At 43.0% G+C, this 17,509-nt stretch overlaps 1 protein-coding gene across 1 annotated transcript; it reads left to right on the top strand.

The window, feature by feature from the left end:
* Positions 1 to 6,689: 6,689 nt before the first annotated feature.
* Positions 6,690 to 17,224, top strand: LOC145513561 (cationic amino acid transporter 3-like). The gene is made up of 12 exons (XM_081510291.1): positions 6,690 to 7,197; positions 7,606 to 8,002; positions 8,587 to 8,745; positions 11,818 to 12,004; positions 12,196 to 12,308; positions 12,455 to 12,677; positions 12,846 to 12,985; positions 13,085 to 13,187; positions 13,369 to 13,565; positions 13,764 to 13,930; positions 14,818 to 14,926; positions 15,082 to 17,224. Exons 1-12 carry the CDS (start codon positions 7,177 to 7,179, stop codon positions 15,201 to 15,203), a joined length of 1,938 nt encoding a protein of 645 aa, XP_081366417.1. The 5' UTR covers positions 6,690 to 7,176; the 3' UTR covers positions 15,204 to 17,224.
* Positions 17,225 to 17,509: the final 285 nt, after the last annotated feature.

The raw sequence follows: 17,509 nt of genomic DNA, 5'->3' as shown, positions 1-17,509 counted from the left end.
TTGAAATGGAGATTTTGGACACTGAAGATGTTGATAATAATGAAGTATTGTTTGTGAGAATTAACAACTGCAGTACAGTGAAGGGGATATGGTGGTCAAGAAAATGTATAGCAAAATTATTAGGTGAATTAAAAAGTAGATGGAGGAGACCTAACAGAACTGGAAAAATCACTATCTTGCAAGTTCTACTAAAATTACCAGCTTAGGAAACAATGGAGACTGAAACTGTCAGGTGAAACTTTGATGGAAGAGGTTGACATCACCTGACTCTTGATCTTCCCTTATTGTGGAACAACCAGATATAATGTGCTTTCCATTGTGCTGTAATGGCAAAACAGACTACCACCCATAGTCTTGATGAAAAGTTGATCAGAATATAATCAATCTCCAGATCAAATGCTAGATCATAGCAAACATGAGGGATAGCTTCCAATTTCAACTGAAAACACAATTAGCCAAACCCAGAATGTGGGCCATTCTCCAGGAAAGAAAAATTGTGCACTTTCTGTAATAATTAAATGATACGACCCTACAGGCAGGCCTCAGAGACATTACTGGTTTGATTTCAGACCACCACAGTAAAGAGAATTGGCATTAAGGAGAGACACACAATTTATTGGTTTCCCAGTGCACGTAAAACTTATGTTCACACTACACTGCAATGTATTCAGTGTGCTATATAGCTGCTTCTGCTGCTATATAGCATTCTGTCCTAAATAAATGTACATACCTTAATTTAAAAGAACTTTATTGCTAAAAAATGTGAATTATCATCTGATAACCCAGGGTTGCCATGAATCTTCAACTGGAAAAAAGTGCAACATCTGTGAAGCACTATAAAAGAACGTATACTTGTACGTGTGTATGTATGTATATATATTTAAATGTGTATGTGTATAATTAATATGCATAAAATATGTACATATGATATATGTATTATAATATGTGTTAAGGTTCATTGTTGATCTAAATACAGTGTATCTAATTGTCTTGTAATTTAATCTAAGATCCTCTTAGTATAAGAAGTATGGGCTTCCCTGATGGCTAAGATGGTAATGTTGGGGCAGTTTGTAATTTCCTCAGTTCTGTCTCGTCGCAACAAAAATTGAAATAACCGACAGACCAGTGTCACAGTCCCATGTAAATTTCAACGGACAGACCAGTGTTACAGCACCACGTAATTTCCTCAGGTGGACCAGTGTTACAGCTCCGTGTTACAGCTCAGTTTCATTTAGAAAGCAAAAGGAAATACATCCTCAAGGTGTGAGGGCAGACTGACCCAAAAGATGTGAAGAGAAGAGAAGCCCCTGGCTCAATTTTGGCTTCTCTTTTTATGCATTTGTCTCATCCCCCTGGGCCTGCCCTATGTAAACTGGGCTAGCCAGGAGTGCTGTTTGTTCTACCTGAGGTTCTCACTCCGGTCCTCGGACCTTTCTTTGTTCTATTTTTGCAGGCTTTTCCCTTCTTTGTCTTTTAGCCACTGCCATTCTGGACTCCTTTTTCTTATTCTAACTACCTAACATTCCCCCCTCAAGAGACAGGAGGCCCAATTCTTTGGGAATAGGGGCATCAAGTTCTTTCTGGCTACTTCCTGCTGAACTGGGATGGCTAGGGGCATTGGGCCTCCCCCTCTTTCTAGTCTCAAGCCTCAGAGTCCTTATAGTGATGTCCATCTATAGGTGAGTGATATTTTCCATGGTTGGCTGTAGTTTTATATATCCTTGTTGAACTGGCACAGCATCTTGTAGCTTGTTGACCCGGGCAGAGACAAAATGGGTTAGACAATTGATAATACATGGAGAAATCATAAGCAGCATGAATATGGTGATAACAGGGATTAGTAGGGGCATTAGCCAACTCCAAATTTCCCATCACCAGGAGGATCCCCCAAAGAGAGTTTGTAACCATGCCGAGAACTCTCCAGCTCATTCTTTGAGATCCTGTAGGGTCTGAATGTTTTTCTTGAGGACTGTGAGACTTTCTTTAACTTAGCTGGAGGTATCTACCCAGAAACAACATGTCTCATTCAAGATGGCTTGAATTGTGTGAGTAAAACATACTGGTTTGCTGAGCCATTATTGGTTCTAAGTCTTAGCTGGAACTGACTTGAAGAAAGACAGAGTTCAAGGTAAATACATAGTTCATTAACATAGCATAAGAAGAACACTTCCATAAGAAAAATGCATTGGTTAGCTCAAGGTTTGAGAAAAGTTAAGTTCAGGTGGAACCAGGTGTTGTCATGGTAACACAGAATTTTAAAAGAAATATCCTTATAAATTTGTACAGAGAAGGGGAAAAAAATCTGACACTTGTAGCTTGTTTCCTCCTGCCACTTAAGAGAGAGGTAAAAAATGTCTGATACTTTCAGCCTATTTCCTCCATTTGGAGACCTCTGGCCTTCCTACCTGCTACCCTCTCACCATCAAATAGAGTCATATTTAAATGTCCTAGGGTTTAGTACTTCAATATATCAATTTGAAAGTGGGGAGATACATTAACTCTCATCACACTTTTGACTACCATTTGCTTTGTAGCACCTAAAACAGTGTCTGGAATACAATAAGCACTCAGTTATATTTCATGAGCTGCATAACAAAAGAATCACACACACATGTAATAATTTACATGACCCAAAATGGGGAACTTTTTATTTACCAAAAGTTATTTAAGGGAAACAGTAGTATTTGATTGGTAAAAATAATATTGTTAAACTACTTGGAGTGGAAAATTAGATTTTAATGCCATATCTATGATTGGGCTTCCCTGGTGGCTCAACAGTAAAGAATCTGCCCATCAATGCAAGAAATGTGGGTTTGACCCCTGGGTTGGGAAGATCCCCTGGAGGGGGAAATGGCAACCCACTCCAATATTATTGCCTGGAGAATCTCATGGACATTGGTGCCTGGTGGGCTACAGTCCACGGGGTCGTGAAAGAATCAGACATGACTTAGCAACTAAGTTACAGCAGTCTATGACTAAAGCACCTGAAGTGATAAGCCCACACAATGCAACTACAGAGTGCAGGACAACCAGAGAATAGCCCCCACTCGCTGCAGCTGGACAAGGACAGTGCACAGCAACAAAGACCTAGTGCAACCAAAAACAAATCAATGACTGGGAGGGAGGAGGGTTGTGAGCTGGGTCCCCTAGTTTTACACTCTTTCTGCCTCGGCGTCCTTGCTGATCAATGCATTCAACTGTCCAGGGAAGTAATCAAGAAACACAATAGAAACGAGAAAGTTTTATTTGACCCAAACTGAGGGCTATAGGTTGGGGGCACCCTCTCAGATAGCTCTGGGGAACTGCTCCATTGAAGCACAATCTTATACCTCATCCAAACAAAGCACACACATCAGCACGACAGGGTGTATGCTCTAAAGTTTCAAAAGAAACAGACTTAGTACATAGACAGTGAGACAGCAGGACCCTGGTATCTGAGAAGGGAACATTATCTTCCAGGGAGTGTTAACATGGATGCCATGAGAAGGGAGATATTCGTTCTTATCTTCAAAACAGATGTTCTTTACCTCAGGGTTAAATAAGACGAGCTGTGAGGGTTGGACAGGCAGTCTTAGTTCACACACAGTGCAGCCTGAACCATGGATGAGCCAAAATGACTTCCCCATTCCTCAAATATGCGAACATCTACTCCATCACAGGATATAAAAATGTTAGAACCTTATGATCCAGCAATTCTACCTTTGAGGATATGTCCAGAATAATTGAAAGCACACTCTGGAAGAGATATTTCTACATCCTTGTTCACAGCAGCATTATTCACAATAACTCAAACATGAAAGCGACCCAAGTACCCAGTGATCAAAGAATCATTAAGTCCATGTGGTATGTGCATATACTAGAATATTACTCAGCATTAAAAAGGAGAGGAATATAACCCATGCTACAGCATAGAGGAATCTAGTACAAATTCTACTAAACAAAATAAGCCTGACAGGAAGGGATAAATAAAGTTTGATTCCACTGAAATGGGGCACCTGGATGTTCAGATTTAGAGAAAGCAGAATAACGATTGCCAGGAACTCAGAAAGGAGAAAGGCAGGATTGTTGTTGAATGGGTACAGAGCTGATATTTCGCAAGGGAAAAAAAGTTCTAGAGATTGGCTGCGAAAAATGCAAATGTATCTAATTCTACTGAAATGGACACTTGAAAGTGAAAGTGAAGTCGCTCAGTCGTGTCCAACTCTTTGTGACCCCATGGACTGCAGCCTACCAGGCTCCTCCGTCCAGGCAAGAGTACTGGAGTGGGCTGCCATTTTCTTCTCCAGGGGATTTTCCCGACCCAGAGATCGAACCTGGGTCTCTCACATTGTAGGCAGACATTTTACCGTCTGAGCCACCAGGGAAGTCCTCTTAGACACTTAAAAATGGTTAAAATGGTCAATTTCATGTTATGAGTAATATCATAAAATTTAAAGAAAAAGAAAAAACCCTCTCAGAACCACTCCCTGAGAGTAACCACAGAAGGATCAAGGCTGATAGCTACATGGCAGATGCTCCCCGCCCACCCAGCCTCATCTCCACCCTAACAACTCTGGGGGTAAGGGCCGTTTTCTGTGCTCAGGACTCCCTGCTTTGGTCCTTAGAGATGTCTCAGCTCCAGTCTTGCATGACTTAACCTCAGCCTCCCTGACTGATCCAGTGCTCCAGGCTCTGCTCCAAGGATCCAGTAAGTCTTGGGTCACCCTCTTCTGTAGGAGACTGGGTGCGAGTTCACATCCTCCCAAAGAGACCTCTGCAATCCCAGAGTGGAGGGGGTCAGCCCGGCTCCTGACTGAGGGTGGAGAGACCCATTTTCCAGATGAAAACAGGAGCTGGGAGTCGTCTGGTTTATGTGGGAATTGGTGATACACAGGCTTGGATCAGACCATGGAGAGTCTAAGACTCTTTTTTTTTTTTGACTGGTATTCAAGCAACATCAAAGATTCCCCTAGAACAGAGTTTATGGTGTGAGGACCACTGATGTCAGTCTCCTGTGTATTGTTGACCCTCTGATTCGGCAGGTTCCTCCTCTGTGGATGCCCCAGTCACTGTAAGGATCTTGAGCATCCATGGATTTTAGTGTCCTCAGAGGAGGGCCGTGTGTTGATTTATATTAAGTCACCATTGGTTTGCTAACCCAGCAACTCTGTGAAGTTGGCTCTATTTCTACTTTTTGGCAGTAATTTTAAAATATGGTGGTAAATTACATATAGCTTAACATTTGCCATCTTAACCATTTTTAAGTATACATTTCAGTGATGTTAGGTATGTTTATATTGTTGTGTGAGCAATCTTAAGAACTCTTTTCACATCTTTTTTCTCTTCTTTCCTAAGAAGAAAACTAAACCTGGGTCTCCGTTTAACAATAACTCCCAGGTTCACCCTTCATCCGAGCCCCTGGCAAACCACCATTCTATTTTGTCTCTAAGAAGTTGACTCCTCTCAGCAATTCATGGACATGGAATCATAGCTTGTTTTTTTGTGACTGGATTATGTCACTTAGCATAATGTCCTCAGTGTTTCTCTACATTATAGCATACGTCAGAATTTCCTGTCTGTTTTAGAGAACAGACTTGTGGCCACAGAGGGGGAAGGAGAAGGTGGGATGAATTGAGAGAGTAGCATTGAAACATATATGCTACCATATGTAAAATAGATCACCAGTAGGAATTTGCTATGTACTGCTGGGAGCTCAACCCGGTGCTCTGTGACAAACTAGAAGGGTGGGATGGAGTAGGGAGATGGGAGGGAGGTTCAAGAGGCAGGGGACATATGCATACCCATGGCTGATTCGTGGTGATGTATGGCAGAAACCAACACAACAGTGCAAAGCAATTATCCTCCAATTAAACATAAATTAAAAATATACATATTTGAGAAAAGAATCACCTATCTGTTTAAGGTTGAATAATATTCACTGTATGTATAGACCACATTGTGTTAATCCATTCCTTCATGGATGGACATCTGGGTTGCTTTCAACTTTCAGCTACTGTGAATAATGCTGCTAAGGAACACAGGTGTACAAATATGTCTTTGAACCCTATTTTCAATTCTTTGGGGTATACTCCCAATGTGGCATTACTGGATCGTGTGGTAAATGTATTCTTCAGACGAGAATTAACCATTGTACTGCATTCATAGCTGCTGCCCCATTTTACATTCCTACTCACAGTGCAGAAGGGCTCAGCAGCAGCATTTGAGCAAGAAGAAAACACAGTCCAGAGAAGTATATGACTTGTTCAAGAGTGCCGGAGTGTTTGCAGAACCCAGCTTCTATTCAGAGTCTCCTGGCTCTTTGAATGCTTGCTCTTCATCAAAATGTTAAACTTGGACTTCGGAGTATGAGGGGTGGAAGCCCCCCTCACAATACCTGGTGGTCACTGGGTCAGCCTAGCCCTGCAGAGCTGTGTAGGCAGGAGACCTTTCATGTCCCAAAGCAGCAGGAAACACAGTCCTGTCATTTCCGATTCAGATTGAAAGTTAGTTCCCCCTCCCTCCAGGCAGTTGGGAGGCCACTGTAATTTGATGCTTTGGCTGAGCTGGGCTAGAGTCTGTGCCTCCCCTCAATTGTCACCTCATTCTGCCCCAGGACAGAGTTACTATGCCGTGTCACTCTGCAAACAATGAAACAAAAAGTGTCCAGGTTTCAGGATCCTTGGTGAAGAAAAGTGCAGAGTCTGAGTGCTGTGCTCAGCAAGCCCCTAAAAGAGTCACTTCACCCCTATCAAAGAGGGGAGGGGATAATGATGATAATTTGCCCTGTTTTGCAGGGGAAAGGAGAAAAAAGATGATGCGTAGTTTCAGCAAAATCAGACAAGCAGGGCTGGTTGATTTTGATTCAAAACTCAGCATTCTTATCCATCCAACTTATACCAGTTAAGCTCCTATGGTGTGCCAGGCTCTGTGTTGGAAGCTTTTGCTTCTGTAGGGGCAGAAGACTTGGCTTTCTAGATTCTTCGGCTAAGCTAACAATTCAGTTGACATAAGACAGATGAACACAGTTAGTTTAAAATGTACAGGAGCTCCATAAAAATTTTTGGGGCTCAAAGACTGTCAGACAGTTGAGGCTTATATGACCCCCTGAGTTAAGGAGAAAGGGGTGGGGATCTGGGGCTTCAAATGGGAGGAAGACCATGCACAGAAGGATGAGAAAAGCAAGTGCCTGGTGAACAAATGTTTGCCCACTCCAAGCAGGTAAGTCTTCCTGAGATTAAAATGTTCGCTCTGGTAATAGCTCTCTTCCTGGCATAGGTCCCCTAATCCGCATTATTTTGAAAAGTTAAGGGAGAGGTGAAGAGCTTCTCCTGAGTCTAATGGGTCTTAATTAACTTTAGCTCAAAACAATTTACCCGTCAAAGGGGCACATTTGGGGAGACTAATCCACTCTGTCTCACTTCTTTTCAAGCAAACCTTCCAGGAACTTTGAGACAAATCAGAAGTCTTCTCTATGATTGTAGAAACCAAATCTCAGAGTCGGCGAACTTGCCCAATGTGTCCTTTTACCCCCTGCTCCCCATCACTTCCATACTCCATAGAATTGGAAGCCCAGTGCCAAGGGTGGATGGACATTCTTCACGGCTTTATGTCTTGTTTTCTCAGCAGACTGGAGCCTCCTCAACTATGTCTAGGATGTTGCGTCAGTTTGTTCACCAATTTGGTCAGAAGCTCACCCGCAAGCAGCTGCTGAAACCCAGAGATGAGTCTGAGAGACCCGTGGTTCATCTGAACATCCTAAACCTGGTGACCTTGGGTGTGGGCAGGATGCTGTTAGTTGGCATGTACGTTCTGGCTGGTGCAGTGGCCAAGTACATAGCTGGACCAGCAACCATCATCTCGTTCCTGGTGGCTGCCCTGTTTTCTATGTTATATGGGTTCTGCTACGCTGAATTTGGGGCCTGGGTACCACGCTCTGGTTCTGCATATCTCTACAGCTATGTCATGATGGGTCAACTCTATGCCTTCATCATTGGCTGGAACAGCATACTTCCCTCAGTCATGGGTGAGACGATGGGCCAGCAAATGGTGTGGGGCTTAAGATTGGGAAACTGTGTTGGAGGATTGGGTACTCAGTCATTCATGAGCACTTTATTCTTGGCCTGGTGGAGGGAAGTTGATAATAGTGTCAGGAAGACCCCACAACTGCATTCACCTTGATTCTATCCTGTGTCCTTAAATGATGGACCGTGAATCCAGAAGGAAAGGGAACTGTAGGGAATGGGTGAGAGGGAGGCATGTCCCACAGGCTCATTCCCTCACCATAGTGAAGTCTTTGCTCAGTTGTTGCTTTCCTGGGATTTTCCTTTACCACTTGATTTCAAATTCCATGCCTTATCCCAGCCCTCCCAGTCCCACTGACGTGTTTTCTTTTCTTGTATAACATTGATCTGCTCCTAACATATTAAAACACCTGACATTTTGGTGAAATATTTGGGTCTACTCTCCCCAACCCATGAAAAGAAACTCTTTGATATTTTGTATTTTGTAGCAGGTATTTGTATATACAGGTATTTTATCTGTGTTTTTAGATCCTATGGCACATTAATTTTTGTTTGTCAATGAAGGCTCCTTCTTCTACCTCTGCAGTTCCTGCCGTCTTGGCCAGGATATCGAGTTACATCTTTGACAGCCTGGTTGGGAATCACATCTCTCAGGCATTACAGGAAACCTTCTCTCTACACATGCCTGACACCCTGGCTACATATGCAGACTTTTTTGCCATGGGCCTGATACTGCTGATGACAGGTGAGGCAGGGCTCAACAACAGGATGGGAAGAGCAGAGTGTGGAGCAGGAGTTGGTATAGGAAAGGCTTTACATGGCAGAATGGTGGGGGATTAGAAATAGAAAGAAGGGTCTTGAGACAGAAGCTAAGACATAGACCACTGTTTTCCACCCTTGGCACTATTGACAATTTGGGCTTATCATTCTTTGGCGTGGGGGGAATGTCTTGCGAATTTTAATTTCTTTTTTCAATCATTATTGAGTGTTGAGTATCATCCTTGGCCTTTGCTCACTAGATACCAGTGACATCCACCCACCCCCAACTGTGGCAATCAGGGAGTCTCCAGACAGTGCCAATGTCCGTTGGGGAATAAAATTACCCCAAGCTGAGAATCATTTACTTAGACCATAAAGTTTTCCTTTGTACCGAGGCCAAAGATTTTCTTTAATTGAGAGGAAGTTCACATAGCATTAAATTAACCACTTTGTAATTTTTCCCAGCTTCAGTGAAATATAACTGACATACAACATTGTGTAAGATTAAGGTATACATCTTGCTTTATTTGACATGTATTCTGAGAAGATTGCCACAATAATTAACCATCTTAAAGTGTACAATTCAATAGCATTAACTACTTCTGTAATGTTGGGTAACCATCACCTCCATCTAGTTCCAAACACATTCAACACCTCTGTACCCACTGGGCAGTCACTGTCTGTTTGTCCACCACCACCAGCTGCCAGCCCCGAGCAACTATCTCTCTGCTTCCTGTTGTTGTTCAGTCACTAAGTCATATCCAACTCTGTGCAACCCCATGGATTATAGTAAGCCGAGCTCCTCTGTCCTCCACTATCTTCTGGGCTTTGCTCAAATTTATGTCCATTGAGTCAGTGATGATATCCAACCATTTCATTATCTGTCACCCTCTTCTCCTCCTGCCCTCAATCTTACCCAGCATCAGAATCGTTTCCAATGAGTCAGTTCTGTCCACCAGGTGGCCAAAGTATTGGAGTTTCATAATCAGTCTTTCCAATGAATATTCAGGGTTGATTTCCTTTAGAATTGATTGGTTTGTTCCCCCTTGCTGTCCAAGGGACTCTCAAGAGTCTTCTCCACACCACAGTTCAAAAGCATCAATTAGTTGGTGCTCAGCCTTCTTATGGTCCAACTCTCACATCCGTACATGACTGTTGGAAAAACCATAGCTTTGACTAGACAGACCTTTGTAGGCAAAGTGATGTCTATGCTTTTTAATATGCTGTCTAGGTTTGCCATAAGTTTCTTTCCAAGAAGCAAGTGTCTTTTAATTTCATGGCTGCAGCCACTGTTTGCAGTGATTTTTGAGCCCAAGAAAAGAAAATCTGTCACTGCTTCCACTTTTTCCTCTTCTATTTGCCAGGAAGTGATGGGACGAGATGGTATGGTCTTAGCTTTATGAATGTTGAGTTTTAAGCCAGCTTTTTCACTCTCCTATTTCACTTTCATCAAGAGGTTCTTTAGTTCCTCTTCATATTCTGCCATTAGCGTGGTATCATCTGCATATCTGAGATTGTTGATATTTCTCCTGGCAATCTTGATTCCAGCTTGTGTTTCTTCCAGCTTGGCATTTTGCATGATGTACTCTGCATATAAGTTAAATAAGCAGGGTGACAATATACAGCCTTGATGTACTCCTTTCCCAATTTGGAACCAGTCCATTATTCTATGTCCAGTTCTAGCTGTTGCTTCTTGACCAGCATAGATCAAGATACAGTTAGAGTGGTCTGGTATTCCTATCTCTTTAAGAATTTTCCACAATTTGTTGTGATCCACACAGTCAAATGCTTTAGTGTAGTTAAATGAAGCAGAAGTATATGATTTACTGGTATTTCCCCCCACTTTCTCTGTGATCCAAAGAAAGATGGCAATTAGATCTCTGATCCTTTGCATTTTCTTAACTCTGTTGTACATCTGAAAGTTCTTGGTTCACATATTGCTGAAGCATAGCTTGAAGGATTTTGAGCATCATCTTGCTAGCGTGTGAAATGAGTACAATTGTACAGTAATTTGAACATTCTTTGGCACTGCCCGTCTTTGGCATTGGAATGAAAACTGATCTAGAAGTCCTGAAGATACTGTTGAGTTTCCCAAGTTTGCTCACATATTGAATACTGCATCATCTTTTAGGATTTGAAATAGCTCAGCTGGAATTCCATCACCTCCACTAGCTTTGTTTGTAGTATTGCTTCCTAAGACCCACTTGACTTCACACTCCAGGATGCCTGGTTCTAGGTGAATGACCACATCATCTTGGTTATCCAGGCCATTGAGACCCTTTTTGGTAGTTCCGGGTATTCTTGCCACCTCTTCTTTATCTCTTCTGCTTCTGTTAGGTCCTTACCATTTCTGTCCTTTATCGTGCCCATCCTTCCATGAAATGTTCCCTTAATATCTCCAATTTCCTTGAAGAGATCTCTAGTCTTTCCTACTCTACTGTTTTCCTCGATTTCTTTGCATTGTTCACTTAAGACGGCTTTCTTGTCTCTCCCTGCTAATCTCTGGAATTCTGCATTCAGTTGGTTATCTTTCCCTTTCTCCTTTGCCTTTCACTTCTCATCTCTCAGCTATTTGTAAAGCCTCCTCAGACAACCATTTTGCCTTTATACATTTCTTTTCCTTGGGGATGGTTTTGTTCACTGCCTCCTGTACAGTGTTAGGAATCTCTGTCCCTAGTTCTTCAGGCAGTCTGCCTACCAGATTTAATTCCTTGAATCTATTTGTCACCTCCACTGTATAATCGTAATGGATTTTATTTAGGTCATACCTGAATTGTCTAGTAGCTTTCCCTACTTTCTTCAATTTAAGCCTGAATTTTGCAATAAGGAGCTGATGCTCTAAGCCACAGTCAGCTCCAGATCTTGCTTTTACTGACTGTATAGAGCTTCTCCATCTTCAGCGACAAAGAATATAATAAATCTGATTTCAGTATTGACCTTCTGGTTTTGTCCAAGTGAGGAGTCATCTCTTGTGTTGTTGAAAAGGGGTGTTTCTATGACCAGTGTATCTATAAATGCATCAATAGTTTGAATGTTTCATATTACATCTTTCCCACAGGACTGCTGGTTCTGGGAGCTCGTGAGTCAATCCTGATTGCCAATATATCCATAGGAATAAACATTTTGGTTATCATTTTCATTATCATCACTGGCTTCGTTAAGGGAGATCTGCATAACTGGAAGCTCACAGAACAGGACTACAAACTGAACACATCTGGATCCAGAGACAGCTATGGCTTAGGAGGGTAATATTGGCCATAATATATGGGTGAAGGGCATGCAGATCTGGTATGGTGTGGACTAAAGATATCTGGGCGAATGGATCCAGAAGAAGCAAGTCCTGGAGCCCAGGACTTGATGTATGAAGGGAGAAGCTTAGTAGAGATGGCTGAACACACCTCACCCGCGTTCTTTCTCTTTCCTTCTCTCACTGTAGCTTGGGCCCTCTGGGTTCTGGAGGATTTGCACCTTTTGGTGTTGAAGGGATTCTCCAGGGAATAGCTATAAGTTTCTTCTATTTTTTTGGTGCTGATGCTGTTGCTACTAAAGGTAACATGGTGACTGTGTGTCCCATCTGGGGTTTGGGAACAGACTGGCTGCCCCTGGCTTAGGGGAAACCTGACTGTGGAGTACAAGAAGGAAGGGGATTTTGCCCAGTGTGTTTTCCTGACCCAATACTTCTTCCCTTTCTGCAGGGATAGAAGCTCTAAATCCTCATCGTTCCATCCCCTGGAGCATCGTGATCACGATCTTCATCTGCTTTTTGGCATATTCTGGTCTCTCAGTGGCACTCACCCTCATGGTGCCCTACTACCTGATTCAGCCTCTGGACCCTTTGCCACAAGCCATTCTCCATAGTTGGTGGCTCCCTGTCAGATACATCGTGAATATTGGCACCCTCTGTGCTTTTATATCCAAGTCAGTGCCATGGTTTTCTCCCTATCTACTGTCAGATGCTCAGATCTCCCAACCTTTAGGATTTGTAGAGAAGACAGAGAGACACCTTACCGCAAGCCAACAAGAGAGCAGAAGCCCCAGTCTGTCCTGCTTCTCCACATCCTTACACATTTCCATCTTCTCTTCCAGACTCCAGAGTACCGTGTTCAGAATGCATCTTTTGATCTACAAGATGGCAGAGGACGGCCTCCTTTTCCGGGTACTTACCTGGATCCATGTCCGCACAGGCACCCCTGACGTGGCCATCTTGTCTGCTGGAAACCTTGCAGGTAAAAAAAAAAAAAAAAAAAATGAAACCCACATCTTAACTTACTTATTTCCAGCTGTTTCTCACTCCCTTCCCCACCTTGTTTGTGCCCTCATTCTAGGGATCATGGCGTTACTCTTCACATACACAAACATTATAGAGCTCACGATAGTCGGGACCCTGCTCGTTTACTCCCTGGTTGCATTTTCTGTTCTTGTCCTCAGGTGAGACCCCACTACACCTTGGTAGGGAGTCTTGGAGATTAGTTGGGAGGTAATCGTCTTCTGCCTTCAGCTATCTTCTAAAAGTCCTGCTCTGCTTAAGACAGGACAGATGTGGAATAGGCTGTGTGATGTTGGATGAGTAGGATCTGCTGTTAATATTGCCTTAAAACCTCTAATTCAGGTACCAGCCAAATCAGAATTTAAGCAAGAATGAGAACACCGCGGAGGAAATTGGGATGCCTGGCCTTGATGAACATCCTTTGGACTCTGAACCTGAAGGAAGAAGCTCAAACATTCTAAAGAGTCTGTGGTTCCCTCTCAGCACCACCCCCACTAGGAAATCTGGCCATATTGTCTATGGATGTGCCTCTCTACTCGGTGAGCAGTGAGATTTCTCTCTGGTCATTTTCTAAAATTGACAGTATGGTGTTGGAGTGTATATTTTGTCAGTTGAAGAGTCTTGATGATATGATGGCCCTCCCTGAGGTGGGCAGCCTGGGGAGAGGTGTGACCCAAGGTCTTGACATCTTCAGCTTCTGAAGTTGAACCTGTTCTCCTCCACCTTGACCCCTGTAGTTCTCCTGATGATAATCTTGAGCCTGATCCTGGTCCAGTGGTCCAGTCAGAAGTTCTCTGGAGCCTCTGGGTACACACCAGTGGCTGTGCTGCTGCTGCTGCTCATCATTGGGGTCACGGTCATCATCTGGAGGCAGCCCCAGAACCCCATACCTCTTTATTTTAAGGTAAGTGACCGTATGTGCCCAAACTGTCCACCTTGAGTGAACTTGCTTCATGGTATAAACATCCAGGGAGTGAGGGGAACTGCTAAAACCAATAGGCTCTTCCCTGATGGGAAAACAGTGGAAACAGTGTCAGACTTCATGTTTTTGGGCTCCAAAATCACTGCTGATGGTGATTGCAGCCATGAAATTAAAAGACGCTTACTCCTTGGAAGGAAGGTTATGGCCAACCTAGATAGCATATTTAAAAGCAGAGACATTACTTTGCCAACAAAAGTCCATCTAGTCAAGGCCATGGTTTTTCCAGTGGTCATGTATGAATGTGAGAGTTGGACTATAAAGAAAGCTGAGTGCCAAAGAATTGATGCTTTTGAACTGTGGTTGGAGAAGACTCTTGAGAGTCCCTTGGACTGCAAGGAGATCCAATCAATCCATCCTAAAGGAGATCAATCCTGGGTGTTCATTGGAAGGACTGATGTTGAAGCTGAAACTCCAATACTTTGGCCACCTCATGTGAAGAGCTGACTCATTGGAAAAGATCCTAATGCTGGGAAGGATTGGGGGCAGGAGGAGAAGGGGACGACAGAGGATGAGATGGTTGGATGGCATCACTGACTCGATGGACATGGGTTTGGGTAGACTCCGGGAGTTGGTGATGGACAGAGAGGCCTGGCGTGCTGCAATTCATGGGGTCGCAAAGAGTCAGACATGACTGAGAGACTGAACTGAACTGAACTGAACTTCCCTGATCCACACTCAGTACTTTACATACACAGTCTGAGTCGGCACTGAATACGCAGTCTGAAGGCTGGTCTTCTTGCCCACGTGGGGTTGGGTCTCCCTTTCAGACGTCTGGGGTGTGTTCAGAAATTAAATGACTCGGCCCACAGGTCCCTGCTCTTCCTGTCCTCCCCCTGGTGAGCATCTTTTTGAACATTTACTTGATGGTGCTGATGACTTCTGGGAGCTGGGCCATATTTGGCATCTGGAATGTGATTGGTAAGTGGCTTTCTGGCATAAAGAGACCTCTTGAGTGACTGATCCCAAACTGAGCTCCCCTAAACTTCTTGGCCACCATAATAGGAGGCCTATTGGATGTTTGTAACCAGGAAGAGTGCTTACTTATCCTTCTCATTTTCGCATTTCCTTACTAGGATTTCTCATATACTTTGGATACGGGATCCGACACAGCTTGGAGGAGAACGATGAGCAACAACCACCAGCCTCCACCTCCCAGACTCTTGACAAAAACACCCCTACTGCTGAGTCATCTTAACCACAGGTCACAGATGCTGTGTAGAATCCCTACACACATAGGAGGTGTCTTCTGCTACATGAACACTTTCAGCCTCTACGGAGTGTGAAGGTGTATGCATCTACAGCCCTGTCTTTATTGCCAGTGGACAAAGTGACTTTAATGTTGTCTAATTTTTAAGTAAGCTTTTTAAAACATGATGTACATACAGAAAAATACATGCTTCTTAAGTGTGCAGCAAGACCAATTTTCACAAAGAAAGTACAACAACACATCAGCGGGAGAAATAAAATGTTAACCTGGCACCTGAGAAACAACTTCTTGTTCCCATCTCCAGCACGAGCACAGAGCTGACCACTTGAGGAGGAAACACAAGTAATCATATATTGTGTAAGAGTTACACTTTAAATATTAGGTCATCAATAAGTTTGAAGTAAAAGGTCAGTTTTCATTCCAATCCCAAGAAGGGTAATGCCAAAGAATGTTCAAACTACCAAACAACTGCAATCATTTCACAGCCTAGCAAGGTAATGCACAAAATCCTAAGCTAGACTTTGGCAGTACATGACCTGAGAACTTCCAGATACAAGCTGGGTTTAGAAAAGGCCGATGAACCAGAGATCAAATTTCCTACGTTTGTTGGATCACAGAGAAAGTAAGATAATTTCAGAAAAACATCAACTTCTGCTTCATTAACCATGACAAACTTATAGTTTTTGACTGTATGGATCACAACAAACTGTGGAAGATCCTTAAAGAGATGGGAATACCAGACCACCTGACCTCCCTACTGAGAAACCTGTATGCATGTCAAGAAGCAACAGTTAGAATCAAACATGGAACAGTGGACTGGTTCAAAACTGGCAAGGGAGTATGTTCAGGCTATATATTGTTCCCCGCTTATTTAACTTACATGCAGAGTACATCAAGCAAAATGTTGGGCTGGGTGAATCACAGGCTGGAATCAAGATGGCCAGGAGAAGTATCAACCTCAGATGATACCATCCTAATGACAGAAAGTGAAGAGGAAATAAAGAGCCTCTTGATGAAGGTGAAAGAGGAGAGTGAAAAGCCTGGCTTAACACTCAACATTCAAAAAAACTAAGATCATAGAATCTGGTCCCATCACTTCCTGGCAAATAGAAGAGGAAAAAGTGGAAGCAGTGACAGATTTTGTTTCCTTTGGCTCCAGAATCACTGCAGACAGTGACTGTAGCTATGAAATTAAAAAACGCTTCTTCCTTGAAAAGAAAGCTATGACAAACCTAGACAGCATATTAAAAAGCAAACAGATTACTTTGCCGACAAAGATCTGTCTAGTCAAAGCTATGGTTTTTCCAGTATTCATGTACGGATGTGAGAGTTCGGCCACAAAGAAGGCTGAACACTGAAGAATTGATGCTTTTGAAAACTGTGGTGCTTGTACTGCAAGGAGATCAAACCAGTCAACCCTAAAGAAAATCAACCCTGAATATTCATTGTAAGGACTGATGCTGACGTTGAAACTCCAATACTTTGGCCACATGATGCTCAGAGCTGACTCGATGGAACAGACCCTGATTCTGGGAAAGACTGAGGGCAGGAGAAGAGGGAACAGATGATGAGATGTTTAGGTAGCATCACTGACTCAATGCACATCTCTAGGAGATAGTGGAGGATAGAGGAGCCTGGTGTGCTACAGTCCACGGGGTCACAAAGACTTGCACACGACTTAGCACCTGAACAACCGCGACATGACACTGAAGGCATGCCTCTGAGATATTCCTGGTTCGATTCCAGACTACCATAGTAAAGAGAACTGGCAATAAAGACAGTCACACAAATTTTTTGGGTTCCCAGTGCATATAAACTTATGTTTGAACTACACTGTACTCTACTCAGTGTGCTATATATTCTGTCTAAAACATGTACATACTTTAACTTTAAAGTATTTTATTGCTGAAAAATGCTAGCTGTCATCTGACAACCCAGAGTTGCCACAAACCCTCAGTTTGCAAAAAGTACAGCATCTGCAAAGCACAATAAAATGACATATGCTTGTACATGCGTATGTATATATTAAAATATGTATAGTTAATGTGCACAAAAGATGTATATGTAATATATGTATTAAAGTATTTGTGTGAAGGTTCGTTGTCGATCTAAACTCAATGTACCTAGTTGTCCGGTAATACTATTTGCTAAACCTGTCACCCCTGGTGTCTGCGCATGCTCTCCGCATTCTAATATCCTCTTGACATACGGGCACACTCAAACTTTGTTAGGGCCCATCCTCATGACCTCACTTAATCTTAATTACCTCTTTAAGGCCCCCCAGAAAATACAGT

Source organism: Giraffa tippelskirchi, chromosome 7, assembly GCF_054371585.1.
Source record: "Giraffa tippelskirchi isolate mGirTip1 chromosome 7, T2T-mGirTip1v1.2.pri, whole genome shotgun sequence".
NCBI classification, from domain to species: domain Eukaryota; kingdom Metazoa; phylum Chordata; class Mammalia; order Artiodactyla; family Giraffidae; genus Giraffa; species Giraffa tippelskirchi.
The sequence above is the reverse complement of the archived record's forward strand: the minus strand, read 5'-3'. Positions and strand labels throughout refer to the sequence as shown.

Bases quoted from the DNA above. Each gene is read 5' to 3' on its own strand.
- LOC145513561 (XM_081510291.1), top strand. From the start codon at position 7,177: ATGTTTGCCCACTCCAAGCAG. The intron at 12,309-12,454 runs GTAACATGGTGA...CCCTTTCTGCAG, and splicing joins TGATGCTGTTGCTACTAAAG to GGATAGAAGCTCTAAATCCT. The intron at 13,931-14,817 runs GTAAGTGACCGT...CTCGGCCCACAG, and splicing joins CCATACCTCTTTATTTTAAG to GTCCCTGCTCTTCCTGTCCT.